General features: G+C 37.3%; 1 protein-coding gene across 5 annotated transcripts in view; it reads left to right on the top strand.

Annotated features, from left to right (window-relative positions):
- Positions 1-26,039, top strand: part of LOC145985857 (radial spoke head protein 6 homolog A-like) — a 447,142-nt gene that overhangs the window by 411,814 nt on the left and 9,289 nt on the right. For all 5 annotated transcript variants that reach the window (XM_083119960.1, XM_083119958.1, XM_083119959.1 and 2 more), the window contains 6 exons: positions 1,347-1,431; positions 3,269-3,601; positions 8,408-8,527; positions 12,773-12,914; positions 16,745-16,893; positions 20,124-20,332. In XM_083119960.1, the coding sequence (XP_082976086.1) occupies positions 1,347-1,431; positions 3,269-3,601; positions 8,408-8,527; positions 12,773-12,914; positions 16,745-16,893; positions 20,124-20,332 (1,038 nt within the window). The remainder of the gene's footprint in view (positions 1-1,346; positions 1,432-3,268; positions 3,602-8,407; positions 8,528-12,772; positions 12,915-16,744; positions 16,894-20,123; positions 20,333-26,039) is intronic.

Here is a 26,039-nt window from a genome sequence, read left to right as displayed (position 1 = left end):
AAATTTCTTAATTGGAAATCTAATGTAACCTTAAGAACAATTTTAACAAGGTTAAAAATTCTGCAAAGAATACACATCATGATTTAAAAGTGAAACATTTTTGTAACTGACTAGCTGATTGGCTGGTGTTGCCAGGGTATTTATTTATCCCAATATTCTATTAGACAGGAACATAATAATGAATTCTAACTATAGTGTAAAATGAACTTGGAGTTGAACTGCATTGGGAGTGTCACTATTCACCTCAGCGGCCCCGAAAACTATGGATTCCACACTAATATTGGTCATTTTACATGTCACCCCCTTCCCACCCCCACCCCTAGGGGTGCCAGGGGTGTCTTGGAGTTGAACAGCATTGGGAGTTACTATTCATCTTAGCGACCCTGACAACTATGGATTCCACACTAATATTGGTCATTTTCGATTATTTTTACATGTTACCCCCTTCCCACCCCCTCCCCTAGGGGCGCCAGGGGTGTCTTACCCACACAGTATTTCCTTCCAGATTGTAAGTCATATGTGTACCAAGTTTGGTCATCGTGAATGTCACCAATTAGCTTAGCGACTCCGAAAACTATGGATTCAACACTAATCTAGGTCATTTTTAACATTTTATTTTTCACCCTCTCTCACCCCCCAATCTTGATAGGTGATGAACTTGGAGTTGAACGGCATTGGGAGTGTCACTATTCATCTTAGCAACCCTGAAAACTATTTATTCCACACTAATATCCGTTGTTTTCGATTATTTTTACATGTCACTCCCCTCCTACCCCCACCCCTAGGGGTGTCTTACCCCAGACAGTATTTCTTTCCAGATTGTAAGTCATACGTGTACTAAGTTTGTTTGAAATCGCTCCAGGCGTTCGAGAGTTATGCCGGAACATAAGTGCAACCACTCCACCTGGCCTGAACAAGGCCAACCAGTAACATCCCCACCTTAGGCCACCCTCCCTCCTCAACCCCCTCACAGTTTCTGACGAGCCTGGTGATGAAACAGTGTTTTTTTTGTTTTTTTCGTTCTACACACCGCTTCTTCTTCGATGGTGACTTGGCAACTCTGCAGGGCCCCAACTTCCGGTTCCGTCTCTTTTCTCTCACACCGATGATGCTACGAAGTTAGCAAAAATTTTGAATTTTTCCACTGTCCAGTGAGTGTTTCCTTTTACCTTCTTTGATTTTCTGATTTGATATATATATAATAGAATAGAATAGATTAGTAAGTGAACTAGAATTCAGACTTTGCTTTAATATTTTTGATGGATAATAGAGATGCATTTTACAGCAATGTAGTGCATCTTACAGAGTGTAGGGAACATTTGTTTTTTAATTGATTTACATTTCAGGTTCTGGGGCAAAATTCTAGGCACGGATAAGAATTATCTGGTGGCAGAAGCAGAATTGACAGAAGAGGAGATTGCCCATCGACTGGTAATTTTTCGTGTCTTTTCTTATATGAGATAACATGCACAAGAGCAAAGTGTTAATAGAAACCAGGTATGCAATTTTGTAATTATTTCATCTGATTGAGGTGGCGTGTAAGTGGTCACCCTTTCTGAAGACACTCAAATGTCAAACTCTCTTCCATGTAGGACACCCTGGACTGCATTTTGCAGACTAATGCGATTGTGACATTTGGATTTGCCAGTATAATCCTCTGTGGGAATTTTTGTTGTCCTGTTCATGTTTGTTTCTGCTTATCTCTACATCCATTTCACCTTATCACGAGGTTCATTCTCATCTTTGCGATTAGCCAAAAGTGGCAGTAAAGTGAAGTAAAATAAAACAAACCAATCATCTGATTGAGGAAAAAGTACAAGGGCTGTTGAGAGATATCCTCGATAGAATTTTTCTAAAATTGTAAGCCAAACTTACTAGTTATTCAAAGTAGTCCCCTCCTACAGCTATGTTTTGAGTCCAACTAGTCACTCATATTCTTCTTTCTTGGTGACCTTCAGCTCCCTTATAAATTTTCTTGGATGTCCTCTATCTGATTAAATGGTCAAACTTGCATGTCAGGTGTTTTTTGAGTCATGAAAACAGAAATGAATCACAGGGGCATAGGCAGACCAAAAAGGGGGGGGGGGGGAGTATGTAAGAGATGAGCTTCATATTATTATTTTGCCAAATTTTTCTTCTCATAACGGTTCAAAATCCTTTTTACACAGCTGAAACTTTCTGGATGCACCTATGCACAGTCCTATGAATTGGAGGGTGGGTTAATATGGAGGTGCCCTTTGCTCCCATGGTGCAGTCAGAAGACTAACATAAGTTTGGTTGACACACATTGCAATCCCAGCTCCACTGTTAACATTTTGTGAAACAACCGAATTGAGATCACAGTTTCTTTCAACATTTTTGGGTGATTTGACCAAATCAGAGCATTGGTTTGACAAATGATCTTGTCACTGCACGTAGTTGATGTGTAACCTGTGTGAGGGGCATTGTCCACACTGTCACATCCGTTCTTGATGGGACTGAGGTACTCAGACATGTTAGCAGTGCTCTAATTGGTGGGGCATGGAGGATGCTATCTCTCCAGTTAAGAAATTTTTCATAAAGCACCCCCTAGTGTAGTGGTAGCGTTGTTGGCTTGTAATCAAGAGGTCCCGGGTTTGATACCTGGTGGAGGCACATAGTGGTTCGGATCCCACTTTACACTGTAGGTCCAGTCCCAGTTAACCTTACTGTGCATAAAGTGGACTTAAAACACCAACTCAATCAATCAGTAAAGCATCCCCCAGCTAGGATAGTTTTCATAGGTATCCCCCACCTACTGTGTTGCTTCAATGTTGATCCATACAAGCATCCTTCCACCCATCTCCAAACTCGACCATATATCCCCCAGCTAGGAATTTCCAATTTGAGCACTGGTTGTTAGACTTGTGGCTTCATTTGCAAAGCCCACTTTTGTATCTGATTTTCCCAAGTGCTGCTCCTGTAGTAGCTCCATTGCAAAATATGATGATGACGCATACAGAGCCTGTGTACTCGACCACTACTACTGGTATAAAGAGACTATCATCCTAGAAATTTCTGCTTCTCACCGACAAGTCTTTGACAAGGAAATGTAGTGGAAGTCCTGTCATACATTTTCATAGGGCAGGAAAAAGGAAAATCCAGGTGCAGGTGAACCTGGAGAAGTCGGGGAATTTTAGCAAAGTTAGTAGCAAGGTACCCTGTTGTCTCAATTGTATTTAGCTTGAACTGTAACAATGAAGCATCTGTCTTGTTTCTGTACATTACAGTCAGATTGTATTCTTGGTAGGAACTCATTGCGGAAGCAGCCCAGGCAGAACTGGAAAGAGAAGAAGCTGCAAGGGAGGCAGCTGAGGCTCAGGAACAAGTCCAACCAGAAGAGGAACTGAAGAGAGCAGAGAGCAAACCTGCTACAAGACTTACAAGGCTGGTAACCCAGGTTGGTGAAGCAACTGAAGGTGAAGAGGTAGAAGAAGAAGAAGAAGCGGTGGAAGAGGAGGAGGATGAAGGATTTGAGAAACTGTATCTTGAGCCTTTGGTAATTCCAGAGCCTCCGAAGTCTACATACAAGCCGCCAGTAGAAACAGCCATTGAAGACATTGGGGTTGGCGTGAATAAAAAGGTAAAAACTAGTGCTTCTAGAAGTAACTTTCTAACAAGCTAATAGTTTCTGAATGGATGAGAAATTGCAAAATCAATCAATGCCAGTTTACCAAAGTGCACAAAACGAGTCAAGGGCATGTATTGTGAACATATGTGTGTCCCACTAGGGTGGTACCTAAAAAAAATTCAAGTGGTAAAGAGCATTGAGTGACGTCTCTTACTTTCCAACTTTTGTAGGAAACATTTTTTTGGTTTTGGCCAGTGGTTTTCAAATGAATATTCAAAAATGGTTCTATTGTTTCAATGAGTCAACATTCTAACAAAATAATATTTTCAAGACTGAGGACAAATTGTAAAAGTCATGAAAACAGCTATGATATTTGAAAATCTAAAAAAAAAGAATGTCTGTGCTTAGTATTCCTTCTAGAACATTTACGTGAATATGTGTATAGTTTGATTTCTTATATGTTTGCATAACCACAGTTGCTAATTAGAGATAAAATACAGTTTTAACTTACGTGTGGCTTATAAGTTTCTTTCTAAAACTGACATTTCGGGTCTGACCTTATTCTCCAATGAAAGCACATTAAAATGGGAAAAACGTTAAAAGTGTTGAGAAGAATGGCTGAATTGATAAAAGTCTCTTGATTGAAAACTGCTTCATGGTCATCAGTTGTCAGTTGTCTCTTGTTAACAACGAACATCACTGCCCACCGCCTGCAGCACTGGCTTTGCTCTGCTCCACGGCACCCCCTTCCTTTACAGTATTTGGTTAGATCACAGGATTTGCAGTAAAATCTTAGGTCCCATGCAGGTTCATTCCCCACCACCGGCAAAAATAAATTTGTTCACCTGAAGACGAGAGAAGAGATGCTCTATTGAAACATAGTATTAGAATAAGGATAGTTTAAAGCACTAGACAGTGGATAATGTCCAATTGACATTGCATGTTACTGTACAGAAGTTTGCTGGCTTTCTTACCATAATTTTTTGCAATAATTTTGGCCACTCTGTGAAGAAATCAAACTACTACTACTAGCTTACCATGTCGTCGTGTGTGTCACACCGAAACAGGTCTCATCATAGTGTCACCTTTTGTTAAACTCCTTTGATTCACTTTTATTTGAGTCACAAATTGATTATATCGGATCTTAGCACACTTCTAATTTTCTCTTTTACCCCATGTTCTCCCTATTACCCCTTCACCTAATTCAGAGCCCTCTCAGTTCACTTGAAAAATTTGATATTCCTCCTCTGTGCTCCTTTGGGTCCAGCAGGGATTAGAAAGCCACATGGTTGCCTGGAATATTACCAGAATCTGGCATTCCTTCACTACGCACTAGAGTGCTGCATGAGACCTGCTTGCATTACTCATTCGAGTCTCCCACCCTGAGCATGCTATGCTTAAGTGTATACAATGGAATTTCACTTTAATGTGACAATAATTGTAGATGCATATATGTAAAATATACACTTTTGTAGTTTCAGCCCACAATCATCTATTTCATTTTTATGTATCACTATGTATTGGTAAGATACACTAAACTATGTTTAACATGGAAATGATAACTGTGTTCACTTAAATTTCAATTTCACTGCGTCTTTCACCTTGCAATCCATATTAAGAGCCAGGTAAATTACGGTTATACATGTAATACCAGGCTTCGACTTTATACTGCTAGTTTTGCCTGCTCAAGAGTAATTCACCTGAGCTAAGCGGCTCTCAATTCTGTATCTATACAGCGTTGTCCATGCGAACTATTTGGTTCTCAAGCAAGATCCTCTCCTTGCATCTCTCTACTACAGACTCTTTTGCAATTAAAACAACAATTAATTGCTGACAGAACATATACATGTTTGCCTCCCAGACAGCAAGATATTTTTGTTCTTTAGAACTGAGTGTGCTTAGTTAACACTACACCTGTCCTTAAAGCAATGAAAGAATGCACCAATCTGGTCATGTAAGGATGAGTCGAGGCTTGTGTTGGAGATCAACCTTTTGGATAGCTACACAGCTACAGAATGAATGAGATGATTATAACTTTATGATGTATTCCAATTTCATGGTATGGTGTTAACACTCGTCATTCAACTATGTTAATGTGAAAGATGTTTATATGTCAGTCTGTCCACATAATGATACAGTGTTCATGTTAAATTAAATGTAATTGTAAAGATCAATTATTCCAGTCAATATGTCTGAAATGTCGTAGTTTCTGGAACTTATGTAGTTGAAGCTAACCATGAAGCCTCTCGACTGCAGCAACTTGTTTCATGAGAAATAAAATAAAATAAATAAAAAAGTGTGATGTTGCAAGTATAAACATTATATATTTACATTTGTATAAATAGGCCTATGCAAGAAATGTACATAGGGTCAATGTAGGCCTCATTATGAGATGAGGTGATGGTGAAGATCATGTGAGTTTGACATAGCTAATAAACTTTGGAATATAAATAATTAGAAAATCTTCAAATTCAGTGTATGGATAAGAATAAAAGTCTTTGCAAAATCAGAGATCATTTTTGTAAAGACAATTCCACTTACTGCAAGTGTTTTAAGTAATAAGTAGACAGAGTTTCGGCTTTGGCTGAGCATGTTCAGTGAGTGACTCTTGATCATCAAAAGTTTCAAGTTCTCATGGTTGTTTCTTTGTGAGTGTCAATCTCATCTGATCATCTATGAACTTCAACATAAATGCAGTGTTTTCTTATAGCCCAATGCGTAATGTTTGTGCTTTTGGTGTGAGAGGCCCCATGTTTGAAGTTTATTGTGGAGCTATTGAAAAGGAGGAGTGGCAGGCTATGGTGTAGAAAGCCAGAGAACACAGCTATACGACTTGATGTGCTCACCAGAGGTGGCCACCCTCCACAGGACAGCCCTCACTCACCAGAACACACGTGAGGATGAGGGCAAAGTTGAGTACAAAATCATGTCAAGAGGGTCAGTGAAGTTGATGTCAGTGGCCACTTTGGTTCTCACCTGTCACCTGGTAGACTTTGTCCTCATAAAGGACTGGAATTTGGTGATTTTGGTATACCTGCCGTAAAATTAGTTTGGTATTGACACTTGTGAACCACATGTTGAAATCGGGTCTCCGTCACTGCGGGAGGGTGGGTTGCTGGCATGCGAGCCAATCAAAATCTTCCCAGTGCTTCACCCAGGCCCTGGTTACCTAGCAACAGAAAACGTTTTTCTCGGTGTTGCCGCTTATCGGGCGATTCTTCCTGCGATCAGATTTCATGTTGTTGGGAGAGGACGTGTTGTTTGTTGCGTTGCGTTACTGTGATATTTTAACCAGTCCGTTTGTTTAGTGTTTATTGAATTTAGAGTATTCTTTGTTGTATATAGTATGTTGTTTTAGTGTGTTATTTTTTGTACATAATTTTCTGTGTTCTGCTTGAGTGTGTCGTGTGCTTGTGTGAAGAATGTCAAGCACAGGAGGCAATACTCGAGATGACAATGTACCAAAGAGGCCATGCACTAAAAGAAAAAGGAATTCTTCTCAAAGGCCAAACGCGAGAGATGGTTTGTTCTGAGCGCAAATAATTTGAGCAAGAGAAAAACAATGGGGGTTGAATCATTTCTGTAAACAAAGTTCTGGACAGGACTGCTGCTGCTTTCGGCATGTCTAAGAACACTATTGTTACCATAGGGAAATAAAAATATAATGTGGTAGAAATAAATAAATAAATAAATGCGAGGCTTCAAAATTGGAAACCCCAGGAAAGAAGAGGAATATCAGTAAATGCGTGACAAATTTAGATACCTTTCAGCAAGATGCTATTCGTCGCCATATTTACTCTTATTATAGGAGGAAAGATCATCCCACTGTTGGGAAACTGCACATTTCGTTGAAAGATTCGGCATTTTTTCAAGGTGGGGAAACATCTTTAAGGATAGTCCTAAAATATATTGGATTCTCATACAAAAAAAATAATGGACGCAAAATAAAGTAAAGTATGGAGGCATATGGGGATGTGGAGGTAAATCTCCACACATTCTCGACCTAGGCCATATTATGGAGGTGATGTGGTTCACCAACCGCCTTTACCACAGGTTTGCCCCAGGTACTCACTTGGGCTGAGTCGACCCCGGAGCCGCTCGGGATATTTGAAAAAGTTCCACAAACCACCGCGGGTCTCACGCGTGAAAGTCAGACACCCCACCAACTGGACTTTGTGCACTTCAGTTGCGGTATAATTGAAAGACGGGCAGACTTTAACGGCGACTTCGGAAAGAAATGATTATTGAAAGTGTATATACAGAATGGATTGAAAAGGTAACCTGTAAACAATTCTCGTTTCATTAATTCGTTCATGTTGTAAGGGAGAAACACATTCATCATTGTTATTCCATTTTCCTCGACACAGTGTCAGATGGCTGCAGTGCGTACTGTACCGCGTGATATGGCAACACCGTGACGCGTGTTCCTTCAGCTCTCAATACCAAACTAATTTTGCGGCAGGTATAGTTCACAAAAAATACAGACTATGATTAAGTTGATTTTTACTGACATATACTTTAATATTGTTGCAGATAAAATTTGTATTTGTTGTTATTATTGTTATTTTATAATGCTTTTCAACTTCTCTACATTAATTACGGCAATGAAGATGAGTAATGCATTATTCAAATAGATCATGTGAAAAACATGTAATCATGCTTTGCCCAGAATTCAAACTAAGATAACCTCCACAGAGGCTAAAAGTCTCTAAATATTGACTTGTGTATTGTTTTGAAATGACATCAACAAAGCAGTGCATGTACTTAGCAAAAGGTATTATTTGGTTTTGTTTGTATTGGTGCTACTTAATTTTGCAGGTGTATTATGTATGTAATAGCCCTGGAGATGAATGGGTGGAATTACCCGATGTGACTCCCAAACAGATTACAACTGCTAGGAAAACAAGGAAGTTTTTCACCGGAGACCTTGAGAAGGAAGTAAGTTATTCTATTCTTAACCTTAAATCATAATGTACCCCTGCAAAATGTAAAGACTGGTGATCCATCCAGTTGGTAGTTGGCTGACTACCATGTCCCTGCATAAAACAGCACTGGGGCTCACTCAGCCTCTAATTCGATTGTTTTTTTGAGTTTAGTTTAAGTCCACCTTTATGCACAGATAGGCTAATTTGGACTGGACCTACAGTTAAAATTGGGATCTGAATCACTATGTGCCTCCACCAGGTATCACATTACCACTATGTCATCTGGGAGGCCCACTCAGCCTCTAATCAATGAGTCCTGGGGGTAAAGGCAACGAGAGCATTGTTCTGATTTCATGAGATCGAAAATGTACTGGAGCCTTGCCGAGTTTTCCAGAATACACCGATGGATGCGCTGGTGCATCGCTGATGCACGCTTCGGCTTCCTGTATTTCACCGGTGTTCACCAGAATTTTCACCAGGTTAAACCATGACATCATCAATTTACACCAGCCTCAAGAGCTGTGCGGCTGGTGAATCGAAATGGCGTCATCTGCACTGAAACGTGTTCTGTTTCATGTTATGCGTTCTGTATGCAATAGTTACGGAATGTCACGCCGATTTTGTTGCAAGGAAGGCGAATAAACTGGTTGCAAGTATAAACTGTCGACATTTTTAATACTACCGCTCCTTCACTTGCACACAAAGTGAAATAAAGTATGCTGATGCATCAAAACATGCATCCGTCTTCTGCTGCAACATTCAGGAAAGCATCTATTGGCAATATTCGACAGTTTTACAAAAGAATACCACTGAATTTCGTAGTGCCGTTGCAAAATAAGATGTCGTTAAGTGAAAATATATAATATTTATGAAATATCTACTGAGAATGTCACATCAGTGATTTTTTCCTAATAAACGTGAATATCCACATGCATTCCGAATCTAGCTTCCATTTGCTGCAGCATGAAGCTTTCCGTATTTCACCGAATTTGACGTCATTTTTGGAAAGCGCGATAACCTCCATTCCTCCGTGTGCATTCGTTGCCTAAAGGTGATACAATCTAAGGTTGAATATACATTTGAAGAAGTTGAAGGAAATTCTTCAACCCGATCACTTGTTATAATTGTACAAGAAATGAAAGCACAAATTTGAAACAATGAACTGTACAATATTCAGGCAAAAAGCTTTACCTTTTCACCTTTTTTTACTGCAAAACATGCACACACTATGATATTTGGTTGATCATACAAAAAAATGAAAAAAAAATGGATGGGATAGATTAATCAACACTTTATCATTATTGGCTCATGTAGCCATGATAATTGATAATTTTGCCAATTTGGTATTTTTTGTTTGTTTGTTTGTTTGTTTGTTTGTTTCAAAAGTCATGCAACATTAATTAATGTCAAATGTGAAAGAGGAAACAAGATATACGTACATTATTATTGGGTCATAATTCTCAATTTTGTGATTGGCATCATGCTAACCTGTGGGTTACGACCAATATGGGTGACGTGCAGCAATTTGTGGATTAGGAATAGTGATTTTGTTGGCAAATTTAGAAATAAGACATTTTTGTGTCATATAATCTTGGTTAACAACACTATTCTATTCCAGGAGCCTGTGGAACAAGGGGAGAAAACTAGTCGGCAGAGCAAAGCAGCACATGCTGCTGCAGTTGCATTTTCCCCTCCATGTAATCCCTTTTATTCATTGATTGTAATCCCTCGCAAGTCACTACTTGCACAGAGGAATTGTTTTCATTCGCTTTCTCCTGAGACAGGGTATAGTAGTTAGGTTTTTTCAGTACACACGGGCAACACATACTGTAGTGTCCTCCCTGCACCCACACACAAGCAAATTTACAGAGTGGTTCCATGTTGTGTCAAATATCTATTGGCAACTCTGTCCAAATGTAGGCATTTACAAATACAGAAACCTTCCCTGCTTTGAAAGCTGCAAGACTGACAATCAGTCTGCAATGAATGTTGGACAGTTAATACATGAAGCGTGCCAGCCAGTGGAGGCATTCATCTGAACAGGTTCCATTCAGGAGACGCAGCAGGCATGGCACTGCACTCTGCACTGATAAGCATCAGGATTCCAGATACACCTCCCTCTGCCTGATGTCTCTCCTGAATGAATGTCTCCACTGCAGCAATTCGTGTTGAAAACAGCCAATGTGCCATGGCAAACTGATTGAGAGTCTTGCAGGTGTCTAAGGATGAGAGATTTCTGTGCCTGAATTCAGACAGTGTTACCAATTGACAATATGTATCATCCTGTATATCTGCTGACAGTGCGAGAGGAATAGGTTGGACACAGCTTCTTGATGTAAAAGGAGTTTTAAGGTTTTAATATGCTTTCACCAGTGACGTGCACTGAGGAGTAGCTAGTCCAGCAGAGATAGATCAATGAGTCTCACATCTCTCACAATATTTATTGTCTTGTTGAAGCCACAGTTCATATGCAATACTTTTTTTTACGTGCTTCTCGTCTCTCGGTGCGATCAGTGGGCAAGACTGGAAGGAGCTACTCTAGCTGGCTTTTCCTCTGCTTCACCAGTTCTGCCGGAAAGAAATGGTAAGATTTCTTCCTCTACCTCCCTTGCCCCCCCCCCCCCCCCCAACCACTGCACCATCGGGGAAGCCCTCTGAATTTATACCACAACTTTTTACACGTACAATATGTATGTATAATATGGGATGTAGTTTTATTATTTATGAAATGGGAATGTATTATATGCAGACAAGAATGTTATGCTTTCCCTTTTTTTTTTCAAATATGGAATATATAATGATTTAAAACAAATATTTGCTCATGCTCTCTCTCACTCTCATTTTAGTAGTGTTTTATTTAATTATACCAATCTCTTTGCCTTCAATAAAAAAAAATGGGTAAACTGAACAGTCATAAATACGGATATATTTATTTGGGCAAGAGAACGCATGTTCTTATTGTTGTTGTTGGTTTGGTTTATTTTACTTCGCTTTTCTGCCACATTTGGTTATTGCAAAAATGAGGATGTGTGATGATATGATGAAATTGATGAAAGGACCTCACAAAGAACAATCAAGGCCAGGATTCGAACCCTTGATGAGCATGCATTCTTGTTCCTATGTGTTGTACTCTGCAGTGAATAATGAAATAATTTAGAATGAAAAATGTATCCAAGAAATCAAAAAGCCAAATGAATATTATTGAAGAAACTACAAAAAGTGTGTTTTGTTACCTGTTTATTGCCTTTAATATATTGAATTATTGCCACCTCCCATCACTTTTTCTAGCTGTATAGATTTTATTCGCTATAAGTAGCTAATGAGCTTATGGATGTCATGAGGGACAATTGTAAACAGAGAACTCTGGACTCCTGATTTCACAGTGCGCTGCAGATGCACTGGGAGGAAATTATTTGTATTTTCGTTATTTAGTGTTGCTCTTCGGTCACTATACCTAACTTCTGCCATGACAATGAATGTTGATTAAATTAAACGGGTGAAGGGTGGATAGAACGAAATACTCATACACAGACCAGGGCTTGAGCCCAGATCCTTCAGTAATGAGATCAAGAGATGGAGAAATTAGGGAAATCAAGCAATGCAAAATTTTTGAAAGAATGCTAATCATATACAAAGATACTTTTTCAAATATCCAATTGAAAATTACCACTGAGGAAAAATGCAGTTTGCTTTACCCACTTATCCGAAGGGTTAGCACTTTCCTTTGTCTTTGTTGTCGGCCATCTGTGGGGGAGTGCAAGTGTTCCCAGATCGGTACCCGGCCTGGAGGCACATAGTGGTTCGGATCCCACTTTAAACTGTAGGTCCAGTCCCAATTAGCCTTTCTGTGCTGTGTATAAAGTGGACTTAAAACACCAAATCAACCAACCAACCATGGGGGAGTGGTCATGACAGCATGCTACGACACCAGGGGTTCCGGGTTCGAACCCCAACCTGAGCATGGGTGTTCTTTGTGTGTGTGTCCCTTCATTAATTTTATCGCGCGAAGATGATTCAATGAGATTGAAGAACGGACACACACAAAGATTGCTACCCCAAGTGTCGACGTCACCTTACTTCACTGGCTTTCACTCATTTTACCTAACCATCCTTTCTCAATTCTTGAAGAAGAACCCAGGTGGGCTGGAAAATGTTGATCTTAAGATGTGTGTCTGGACTTTAATCTTATTTTTTCTTACGATGCTGACGACACACTGCATGAAGGTCAATCTGTTTTAATAATATTATTATTTTGTAGATAATAACTTTTCCACCATTCCCTGGGAAGGAAATGAATTATCTGCGTGCACAGATTGCAAGAATATCTGCAGGAACACAGATTTCGCCCGAGGGCTACTTTAAATTTGAAGGAGAGGAAGAGGAGGAAGAAGAAGGAGAAGGTATTTCATGATGATTATTCTTGTTAAATAACGTGGCATTGATTATTTTCAAGCAGTAGTAAGTGCATGCACACAAGTCCTTTCTTTTAAAAGCACTTCCACTCTTGGTATTATTTTTTAGCGTATCTTTCTGGAAAATACTACTAGGGGGGACTTTTTTGTGTAATCTTTTCAAAAGTAGCTAAAAGTAGCAAAACTTTTCTACCATACTGTTTTCACAATACTTTAAAGTTTCTTTAGCTTTAGAAATCGTCGTGGGTAATAGTGGTTGTAGCTATGTTAACTCAAGATAACTTGAATTTTCAAGTCAAAATTAAAAATGCTATATTTTACTTTTAATTCAAATATGTGTAACTTTTCTGTGTATTATTGAGAAGTTGTGAGTCTACCTAGCACAATGTTTTTGTCCAGCGAAAAGAATATTGCTACAAGTCGTCTTTAAAATATGTACAAAATATAGTCCCAAAATTCCATTTTCACGAACTGCCATTTTGAAGCCCGAAAACAAGAACAAATAATCGATTTAGAGAAAAATTTCTCTGGCAGTGTCATGCCCCATTTAGTTGCTTACAAAAGTGTTCCTGTTTTGTCCCCTTACCAAAAAGTCAGAATTTCTGTTTTTGCTGAATTGTTTGGCATTATGGATCACTGTGCAGTGTGCTGTACACATCCATCTCAAAGGTGTAGAACAGAGATATACTATATGTGTCATTAAAAATGGTCACTGTAATGATATTTATTTCCACATTTGGCCACTTTTGACATTTTTGTTATTCTGTATAGGCTGCTGCGTAAATCTATTCAAATGGTCTGTGGAGTCGCATACATCTTGTAAATGATATTAATAACAAGAATTTTTGTTCCTTTAGTGGCTAAAATTCTTTAATTTCCTCAACATTTTGATGTAGTACACATACATCTTTCTCAGGATCTAAGAATACAGTAAAATCTAATGTCCATTACAGAATATAATAGGCAACAATGTAATAATTGATTGATTGAATTGGTGTTTTAAGTCTGCTTTATGCACAGGAAGGCTAATCAGGACTGGACCTGCAGTTGAAAGTGGGATCCGAACCACTGTGTGCCTCCACTGGGAACAATGTATTCTTGAAAGTGGCCAGTAAACAAATTATTTATTTACATTTCTATACTCAACTCTAGAAATTGATGGAGGGGAACACTTAAAGAACACCCATGCCCAGGCTGGGATCCAAACCCAGGACTCCTGTCATTGTAGCATTCTGTGCTACCCACTCCTCTCCACCACAGAAGCCAGCTTAAATTCAGAGATTGCAACATTAAAAATGTATTGATTATGTTTAACTCCAAGGACAGACAGATAAGCTAATGAAAATAATTTATTTCTCTTCAAACTACGTCATCTGCTATGTCTTCATATCTCAGAACAACTTCTCACTTTTGTTCAGTTGGTCTCTCTCATGACCAGATAGATGGTTTTGTGTTATGTTCTGCTACCGATTGGTAGATCTTTTGGAACAGCAAATTTACCTTTATATCTCTGGTAGTTTCTAAGCGCAAGAACATGGTGAAGCACACGGACCCTTCATCAACACGGAGACAGGCCAGGCCATAAAAATTTTTGGGATGCAATGAACAGATGGTCACACTTTGAGTCACCTCCCTCACCCAGCACAGACTGCTCCTACCCGACCTGACAGCCAGTCATGGTACATTATTATTGCAATTTTCTTTTAGATAAAATATTCATTGACCAATTAGAATAAGAGTAAAATGTGATCGCCCGACTTCCCCCCCACCTGCTTAAATATAAGCACCTCCAAATTTGAGAGTGATGTAATATTAACCCACCTATTGCATGTGGTGAGAGCGAATCGAGTAATAACAGTGGTTGATTGATTTATATTATTTTATTTATCTTTTCTGCTACTTTCGGCTAATTGCAAAGATAAGGATGATTGATGATACGAAATTGATGAAAGGACACTCACAAAGAACATTCATGCCCAGGCTGGAATTTGAACCCAGGATCCCTGGCATTGTTGTGCACTGTGCTAACCTCTCTGCCAAAGGGGTTGAAAAAATACATAAAAATCTAACAAATAAAATAATTTGTATAAATAATTCTACATATGGATGGAATTAACAATGGGTCTAAAAATATATAAAGTATAGTGTTGATAATAGTATTGGAATTAATTTATTATTAATATTTTACTCTTAATTTCAATATTCATTTGATTTAAAGGCATTAATTGCATACAGTGGCGTGCCTAGGATTTTCGAAAGGAGGGGGTTAGGTGTACATTTTTTAGTAGTCAGCCCTCATTTTGCCATCTTTTCCTGCATTTGATGTTCCTTTTTTTAGGAATACTGGGCCAAAAAGGGGGGGTTATAACCCCCAACACCCCCCCCCCCTTTGGGCACAACACTGGTTGCATATTCTTCTGTGGCACATGTGGGTCTTGTACTAATGGTGGTGATTACGAGAGTTATGTAGACTTCCATGGCGAGTGATTAGCATGCGTTACGATACCAGGGGTCCCGGGTTCAAATGCCGGACATGGGTATTCTTTGTGAGTACCCCTTCATCAATTGCATCTAATTATCACTCAGCCTCTTCGTCGACATTAGCCAAAGTGGCAGTAAAGGGACATCGAATAACTAAAATGCAAATACAGTTAAAACATTAATTACAAATATTGTTGGAATATGTTGGTCTCTATCAATCTTTTTATATTCGTAAAAGAAGGGGGCACTTAATCATTTTCTTACCTATCTACGGAGCAACGTGCTTCCAACCTTTGCCAAGATGGTATTTAATATAATGGAATTGCATATCGCAGGTTTATCTCCATTTACTGTGACCAATGAGCTTTCATTTCGCTCCATTAGAACATTTTCAGTCCCTATTTATGTTACAGTAGCAGGTGAAAAGGAAAATAAAGAGGGTTGCTTTGAGGTAGAGGGAGGTGGAGTAACCTTGAATGGGCCAATCACAGAGCTTGGGACGAGGGACCCAAGATCAAACCGTGTTTGTTCTATGTAACCTAGCGTTGTGTTCTTGCCAGGAGAGGGGCTCCACTATGTTTTCTCCCATTTAAGTCCATGGGTTTGAATTACCTGAAATTTGTCCCAGCAAATTTCAGGCGATGTGCGACTTGTTATGTGCTTCACTATGTTTTTACCCTAAGATACAGGTAGCTGACATGGACAGACATGTTTACTTTAGGGTATTTTTTTTATCCTTTACTGAAAAAAAAAGTGGTTCTGAATATCCGTTTTCTTATAATGATTACATATTTTGTAGCCTTATTCCTTGTCACAAATACTATGTTTCTATACCAATGTAATTTTTTTAGTGATACTTATAATTCACTGATAGAATTTTTTGATAGTATTTTGTCTTACCATGCTGAAAATAGCATTTTATTCCTGTTCAGTAATTCTGTATATCAGACTGGATTAAAATTTTGGGGCCTCCCCCATGGCGCAGTGGTAGCGTCTTTGCCTTGTAATCAAGGGGTCCCGGGTTCGATACCCGCTGGAGGCACAAGTGGTTCGGATCCCACTTTAAACTGTAGGTCCAGTCCCGATTAGCCTTACTGTGCATAAAGTGGACTTAAAACAGCAACTCAAACAAACAATTAAAATTTTGGCTTCCAAATCAGTTCAAAATATTATCAATTAGTACATCAGAATCATTTAATTCCACATCACCAATTTTGATGTTTGTGGTTTAAGAACAACAGGCCACAGAAACCTGCGAATAATCATTTATTTTGCGTGATATACAACTACTTACTATCAAGGCAGATTTTTACAATCGTAATTTCTTCCTTTTTCAGTTAGGGCAGTTACGGAGAATCCCGAATACACATCAGTCCCCATGAGAGATTTGTTGGATGGGAGCATGACGTTCTGGGTTCATCACACACCTCATATTTTAAGGCAAGGCCGAACAACTTTTTGGAAGGCACCTCCTGAAGGAGGAGAGGTAAGAAAGATATCTGTTGAAAAATATGTATTTATGTTCAGAGTGGACACGAAGTTCCATTATCCCTATGTAAATTACTTTTAAAAAATGTTTTTGAATTATGTTGGAAGTCTGAACCAGTATGGCGCATGCTTCCTTCTTGAAATTTAAGTCATGGTCAGCTAAGTCTTAAACAAACATGGATCCATACTGGTGTAACTTAAGGGATTAAGATTGCTACATTCATGTAGCATTAGTTGGTATCTCGTGGTATGTAAATTTTTTGTGTGATATGTATATTTAGTGGTATTCGTGCTGCATTTCATGTCATATGAATTGTAGATTAAAATGTAATGGCTGTATACTGAGGGTTGCAATACTTGTTTGCGTGTGTTGCTGGTTAATTTAATATAACTTTGCCGCTGGTTTTTCTGGCAACACATTTGGGGATTTTTACACTACAAACACAATTATTTTATGCATGCATGAAATTGGAAACTCAATTTTCAAATTTGGCTGTTCTGCATAGCATACACTTTTTGCCATATTTGCAGTATTCCCATTGACTTCAAAATCCTGAAAAAAAAACTTGAAAAGTCATGGAAAGGTCAGGGAATTTTGTAAGAAATTAACATTAAAAAAAACCTGGATTTTTTTGTTTTGTTTTTTAGATAATTCTTAACAGAATTGGAAATTGAAGGTATACTTCACTTTTCTCTCAAATTTGTTTTCTATGAAGGAATATTTCATGTAAAAATATTACATTAATTAATTTTGATATTCATAATTTATTAGCATGCAAAGTTGAAGATATAACACTCACTTATTGATACCTTTAATCATTAAAGAGTTGTTTGGAAATTTATTTAATTGTACATTGAAAATCTGCAAAACCAGGGTATTTGGTGCTTTTGATTTTAATTTGATTTTAAAATTTGACATTAATAACACAAAGTTAAAATATCAATCCTGATCGGCATATTTATAGTCTTCACCTTATATCACATGGATATAAAGTTAATATATTCCATTTTCAAGAAGTTTGTTTTCCATCTCATATTTTGTCACAGAATCAATAGTTTGGGATTCAGTATAACTCGCAGTATAACCTAGACATAGTCAAATGTTTTGATGGTAAATACACTGCAAATTTTTGGACTTTATTTTAAATAAGTTACATCATTTCCTTACAAAATGTGTTAGGAAAATGCATTTTCCATGTTTTGAAATCACCTAACATGAAGTTGCCTTGGGGGCTGAGTGTTGTCACCATTGGTCGCAAGTTCGAGTCCTGACATTGGCATAGGTGTTTATTTGTGAGTGTCTCCTCATCTATTTTATCTATTCACCGATCATCCTCATCATTGTGATTAGCTAAAAATGGTGGGAAAGCACATTGAATAACATAATACAAATACAGTACCTAAAATGAATACAGCATGCAATATCTATGCCAAATTTTCTTCTTATGGTGGTCGTCGTTATTATTATTAACCAGGTAAATTGTAAGAAGTAACATCTCTTTGCAAATACTATGAATGTATTTTTATATTTCTTATTTTACATCAGAGCCACTCTGGCTGTCACTGACGTTACATTTTGTTCTTTTTAGTTATGATAACTTTCAAATGCCACATGTTTGGCTTAAACCATTCGTTGAAATCAAAGCGTTAACATGTTTATCTCATTAATCTAAGTTTCCAATTTAACAATATAATTAATTAATTTCTGAAGAAATTGATCAGATGCATGTCTTTGGTGTTACATGTTACACAGATTTGATCAATGTATGTATAAATATTAATACATAGAAGCATGGACGTCCGCAGGATTTTTTCCAGGGAGGGGCAAGGAAGGTATTTTTTTCAAGGGGGGGCAAACAAGGCACATTTTCCCCAAAAATAGTGTTGTTCCCTAAAAAAAACATTGCTTAAATTTGAATTTTTGGTGTTCATGCAATAATTAACACATATTATTGTGGCAAAAATGAAATTACATGTGTGAAATACATAACTTTTGGTTGACTTTCATTTTCCAGGGGGGGGGGGCACGGCCCCCTTGCCCACCCTTCCGGACGCCCATGCATAGAAGCATGCATATTTTGTTTTCAATGGAAACGCGAAATGTGAAATAACATGCTGTAATGTTCATTTTCCATGTTTCTGAAAGATGTAAGATGCATTTTCCTACCATGAACAGCAAAATGCGAAATAAACTCTTTAACACAAAATTAGAAGTTTATTTACGGATGCAACAGTATCTGAAGTCTGAATTTTAAAAAAAATGGACTCCTTTACACAGGAATAAACTCTATTAGAAGAGAAATGTTTATTTTGTGTAATAGGTGTAGTTTTTAAATCAAATTTAGGGTTATATTCACCATTTTAGGTCTTAAATGTCATTTTATATACCACTTTGTATCCTGAAATACACCCTGCTTTTTGTACCAAAATCTTGAAATTGTATTCACCATAAATATGTGGCCCTATTAATACCTTATCAAATAAAAACCCATGGTTATTGACAGATAATATGTTTCAGTAATTTGTTCAAGCCAAACATGTATCATTTGAAAGTTATTCTAATTAAAAAAAGAAAATGTAGAATCCATAACAGCCTGAGTGGCTCATCATCACAAGTGGCTAAAACTTGTAAATTATATGCACATGGTATGCATAGGACATATTAATCTGTATTGCATTAGTATAGACAAATTTGAATTATTTGTAGGAATTGTGGGACAGAGTTTTGTTGTTGTTGTTCAGTTTGGAAATGTTCAGGAAAAGAAGCTAATAAATGGATGCATGGGGTTAAACTCAGCTGGTAATAGGTGCCAATCACTTCGATAAAAGCCCGATATCATGAATATGTGGGATCCTATTTCCACACACATCTTCATGGCACATTGCAATGCACAGGAGTAGCCAAACAAAGGAATCAAAACTGCCACTTCCAAGTGATTTCCAACTTTTATATTGCAGAAAACATAGAGAATTGAACACTAATGCACAACCATTCTAAATTTCCCAACTTTTTGGGGTCCTGAAAATTGGGAAATCATTTCCTAAAGTCTGGATCAAGATGGGGACTTTTTTATGCAGTTCCAGCATGAACCCTGCACACTCCTGCTATTTTCCAATACCCATAACACTGATCAATCAATCACCCTAACAGAAATTAATTTTATTATTATAGGAACTTGTAATATTGTTAATTAGGCATTAAATATTATTATTCATTTACCGGTGTAGGAAGAAGTAGAGGAGGAAGAAGAAAAAGAAGAAGAAGAGGTAGTAAAAGAAGTAGGCCCTCCTCTTCTCACGCCTCTCGCAGAAGATGCTACAATAGAGACTGTTCCTCCGTGGCTGGTGCAGACCAGTTCCGTTCTCCTGCCCGATTCCAGCATAGCAGTTGTGATATCCAACCTTTGGCCAGGTGCTTACACATTCTCAGATGGCAGGTGAGCTTTTGATAGTAACACGAAGGTTACTCTGAGAGACAGAACATGGAAAAGTGGACTTCAATAAAATTTAAGAAGGTTTCAAAGTTCCACCAAGTCTCACTTCAATACACATTCAGTGATTGATTCACACAAATATTCAGACAGATGGGAAGTTTCCATTCGAAGGCTTGTTATGCATATTTTAAACGGAGACATTAAAAATTATCAACAAAATATTATATTCAATATTACCTGGGTATGGATGTAAAATGAAATGTGAAACATTCTAAGAAAGAAAATAAGATGTCAAAGCCAATTTAATATTCAGACACGATGAGTAAAATAAAAAAAAGAAATAGTTAATTAACTGTAAATAAAAACATTAATACTTTATGGCATAATCATTTGGATTAATGGGTCCATTTTACCACCTCAGTATAAGAATTATGGTCTTTGTTGGGAAATCTCATCAAATGTTTACCCATTCATCCTGCATTTGTCTTATAAATCAGTTTTGACTTGTTGCGTTTCTCACCCTTTTATCAAATTCTTGCCATAAATGTTTAATGAGGTTAAGATTAAGAGAATAACGTGCAGTTTTCAGAACCTTAGAACAGGCATAGAGCAGTCACTTTGTCACCAAAATACGATTTGTACTTAATTTGAAGTTATCCCTGATCCTCCATTTTTTCAGTACTCATCTGCAATTTTCCCTTCAAAGTTCCCAGATAATGTACCTCATTCATTGTGTATATAAAATCATTTTTCCCCATTGTAGCTGATGCCTAGTTGCTTTTGGAGCACTTGGTTCGGGATTTTTCTTGATTTTTCATATCACAGCTCATTAATCTGTTCACCTATTTGCCTTAGCCAGCCTTTCAGGTGCATGGAGTCCACCCTATTTTCTTTTCATGACATTTTATTATGTCATCCGCAGCACTGGTACACATATTGAACATGTGTGTAATTTACCTGAATAGGCAGTCTTTTGCATATAAATAAAAATAAATAGCTGTTGCTTGAAGGTTGTAATTTTTTGCCCCATTTCTCTTGTAACAGCTGTGATAGCCAGGAAATAATGTGTATTCATTGTGGCTGCGGTAAATGCAGTGTTAGTATTGTACATATTTTTATGAAACATCACTAGTACAATAATGTGGATTGTTCTCACCCTGTATTAATGGACCAATAGGAAGCTACATAACAGGAACAGAATGTGTTCACGAAATGTCCGAATATTGGAGTGGCCTATTTTTTGACATTGGAACAAAATTGTTTTATAAAAATATAGTATTTGTTAATTTCAGACATGAAAATATGCAGAAAATGTGTCAATTCTGAATATTAATGTGTCACTGTACATGAGAGCAAGTTGCGCATACATATCAGTTTCCTGGTTATTGTAATATATATGTAGTGAACAGTGCCTTCAGACAGAAGGAACTGGCAGCACTGTTGATGGCAACATGGCCGACAGTGAGTGGTCCTTGTCACCAAGATCGTTGCTTGTAACTCTTTGAGTTCTTGTTCTTGTCATACTTCGTGTTGTACAATAAAGTACGTTGTTAATTTAACGTTAGTCTTTATCATACTAGTAAGACGACGAGACATGGTGATCTGTTGTGAACCGATAATAAAACATGGGCTTCATACAGACAGAAGAAACGGGTGAGTACAGTGCCTACGTGTGATTATCGTTCACCGTCATGGAGTCGACTAAGGTTCCCAAGGAATTGCAGCTTTTGGGTAATCTGAGTGAAAACTGGCGACGCTTTCGACAAAACTTTGAAATATATATGAAAGCAGCAGGACACAGCACGAAATCTAGTGATGTGAAAGTTGCCATATTACTTAATGTAATAGGTGAGGAAGCTGTTGACTTGCTGAGTACTTTTAGTTTGTTGGAAGAATCCAAGAGTAATTATGAACACGTTTTACTGGCGTATGAAAATTATGCAAATCTGTGAAAAAATACTGTGGTGGAAAGGTATGTTTTCAGCTCTCATGTGCAAAGTGAAGGAGAGTGCTTCGATAATTTTGTAACTGATGTTAAAAAACTGGTAAAGTCCTGTACTTTTTGGTGACCAAACAGATAGCGTTGTGCGAGATCACATAGTGTTACGTGTTAATGACAGAAACCTACAAGAAAGAATGTTACGAGAGGGAGACTTATCACTCGAAAAAACCGTGGAAATGAATGCAGCAAGAAGTAAGCAACAATAAGAATCCAGGCATGAATGCTGTTATCGTCGTGAAAGCCCATAAGGAAGAAGAAGCTCGTAAGAGGTAAGGTGAATCCTACAAAGTCGTACTAGAATAAGAGCAACAGGAATAAGAAAAATGAAGAGGAAGTATATCAATGCAAGAAGTGTGGTTATAAGCATAAAAAAAGATCATGCCCAGCGTTTGGTAAGCGATGAAACAAATGTAGTGGGTATAATCATTTTGCAGTTGGATGTAAAGTGAAACAAGTAAAAAAATGTGGAATTTCAAGATGACACATCAGATAGTGGTGGTGAGGTGCAAAGTGTTACATGTGTGTTTGCAGCAAGTAGGAGTGCAAGTACCTACAATAAAGAAGAAAGTCGTAATGAGTGGTTCGAAAAATAAAGGTAGAAAATGAGGAAATTCAGTTCAAACTAAATGCAGGTGCTGAAGTTAATGTAATGCCACTAAGGGTATTAAATAAAATCGAAAGTAAAGACAAGCTAAGGCCAAGAAGGGTGGTCATAGAAAGCTTTGGAGGTGCAAAAATTCATCCATTAGGTGTGGCAAAGTTAAGCTGTGCATCACGATTGTCTCAAACAGAGTTAGAATTGTAATAATTAAGGATGAGTTCAGGCAATGTAAGCCAATACTAGGTGTAAATGCATGTGTCAGCCTAAATCTACAGTAGTAAAAAGGGTGCAGGTTAATCCAGTATCCGCAAGTGACAAAATTGAGTTCATTGAAAAAAATAAAGATGTTTTTGAAGGAGTATGTAAATGCTCAGGTAAATTAAGAATAGAAATAGATGAAAATGTAAAACCCGTCGCCAAGCCTCCATGAAGAGTAAGTATCTCATGCATTGAAATATAAATTAAAGGAAAGCCTTGAAAAGTTAGAAAAACAAGGTATAATAATAAAAGAAGAGAATCCTAAGGCTTGGGTTAGTAATTTAGTAATTATTGAAAAATAAAATGGATCACTAAGGTTGTGCTTGGATCCACAGGATTTGAATAAGGCCATTAAAAGAAAATTTGCGTTAATACCAACTGTGGAAGAGTTAAGTGCAATGCTAAGTAACAAATCAGATTATTCTATACTTGACTTAAAAGATGGATTTTACCATGTTGAGTTAGATGAAGATTCAAGTAAGTTGTGTGCCTTTAATACTCCTTTTAGGTGCTACAGGTTTACTAGTTTGGCATTTGGTTTGTCAATAACAACAGAAGTATTTCAGAAAATCAATGAAAAAAAAATTGGTGATATTTCAGGTGTAAGTATATACTTTGATGATTTGCTAATTGCAGCAGAAAGTGAATCTGAGCTTGATAGAATATTGCAACAAGTGTTAGAAAGAGCTAGAAAACTGAATATAAAATTTAATCCAGTAAAAGCACAGCAAAAGGTCAGTGAAGTGAAGTATTTGGGTCATGTATGTATTTTGTAAAGAAGGTCTAAAAGCAGACCAAGAACAAGTCAAAGCCAATCTCAGCATTGATGAACCCAGAAGTAAGAAAAAATTACAAAGAGTTCTAGGTATGGTAAATTATTTAAGTAAGTTTATATCAGATATGTCTACTGTAACAGCTCCACTAAGAGAACTTCTTAAAGATAAAGTTCATTAGCAATGGTTACCTCATCATAGTCAAGCATTACAGAGGTTAAAAGACAAAGTATCTACAACTCCAGTGTTAGCTATGTTTGATGACAAAAAGAAAATTGTCATTCGGTGTGATGCCTCTAGTGAAGGGCTAGGTTGTTGCTTAATACAAGAAGGTAGACCAGTAGCGTACACTTCTCGTAGTTAACAGAAACTGAAAAGGCATATGCTCAAATAGAAAAAGAAATGTTAGCAATTGTATTTGCAGTAGAAAAGTTTCATTATTACATTTATGGTAGGCAAACTGAAATTCATACAGATCATAAGCCATTAGTATCTATAATGCAGAAGTATGTAGCAAATGTTATGTCAAATAGGTTACAAGACTGAAAGTAAGGTTATTAAAGTATAATCTGAATGTAGCACCAGAAGTATTTCAGAAAATCAATGAAACAAATTTTGGTGATTTTTCAGGTGCAAATATGCACATTGCAGATTTGTTGTCTAGATCTTTCATAAAGGACAAAGTACAGAGTGATCCATTCTTAACCGAAGCTGTCCACAGTGTAACTAAACATTTGCAAATAAGTGAGTCACGAAAACAAGAATTTTGTGAACACACCAAAAATGATCCAGTTCTTTGTAAAATTGTACTGTAAGTTACGTACTGATATTCATGTAGAAAGTGGATTGGTATGTTTAGGACATAAAGGAATTGTACCATTAAACTTAAGAGAAAAGGTTCTAAAATTACTGCATGAACATCATTTTTAGCATTGCTAAAACTTAACTGAAAGCAATGAAAGTGGTATATTGGCCAGGGTTAGCAACAGATATTGAAACTTTAATCCTAAAATGTAGAGTATGTGAAAAGTATCAGAAGTCAAATTGTAAGGAACCATTAATCTCGCATACTATTCCAGAATTGCCATTTGAAAAGATAGGTGTAGATATTTTTGAGTATGGAGGTAAATCTTATCTAGTAGTTATGGATTATTACTCTAAATGATTGGAATTTATGTCACTAAAATCTAAAACAGCTACAGAAGTAGCTAAACTGAAGTCTGTATTTGTAACTCATAGGATCGCACAAATTGTAATTGGTGATAATATGCCATTTCGATCATTAGAATGTAAAAAATTTGCAAAGCAATGGGGTTTTACTTTTGTAACCAGCAGTCCCAGGTATCCGCAATCAAATGGACTTGCTGAAAAAGCTGTAGGAATTGCTAAGTCATTGTTAATAAAATGTAACGAAGAAAACAGTGAAGTGGTGTTAGCTCTTCTAGAGTATAGAAATTCTGCAGCATCCGGTTTGGATATAACACCAGCTCAGATGTTGATGAGTCGAAGAGTAAGAACTAGATTACCTATTCATAGAGAATTATTAAATCGTGAAGTACAGTTGAATGTAAAACAGGCACTAAAAGAAAAACAGGATAAATATAGGAAATACTACAATAAGTCAGCTCATGAAAGACCTAAGTTTAAGCCTGGTGAAAACTGTTTAATTCAGAGGGATAAGGTATCGGACCAGGTCAAATAATTGCAAGTCATGATTCTCCAAGGTCATACATGGTTAGAGATGAAAGCAACCAATTGCTTAGAAGAAAGAAGGTTCATTTAAGAAAGTCTAGCGAAGTTTCAAATTTTAAATGTATATTAGAGGATGAACCTTGTAACGTCAAAACATCTGTAGAATATCCTAAATATGAACCTTGTAATGTGAGAACATCAGTAGAATCTCCAAACTCTGTAATAAGTGAAACTGAGACTGAAACAAACAACAGTAAAAATATGTATGTCAGACTGTAAAAAGGCCAGTCAAACTTCATGATTATGTTTCGTTACTTGTAATATAAGGGAATTATTGTAAAAGGGGAAGATGTAATATATGTGTAGTGAACAGATCCTCCAGAC

The sequence above is a fragment of the Lepisma saccharinum genome, chromosome 3, assembly GCF_977018435.1.
Source record: "Lepisma saccharinum chromosome 3, izLepSacc3.1, whole genome shotgun sequence".
NCBI classification, from domain to species: domain Eukaryota; kingdom Metazoa; phylum Arthropoda; class Insecta; order Zygentoma; family Lepismatidae; genus Lepisma; species Lepisma saccharinum.
The sequence above is the reverse complement of the archived record's forward strand: the minus strand, read 5'-3'. Positions and strand labels throughout refer to the sequence as shown.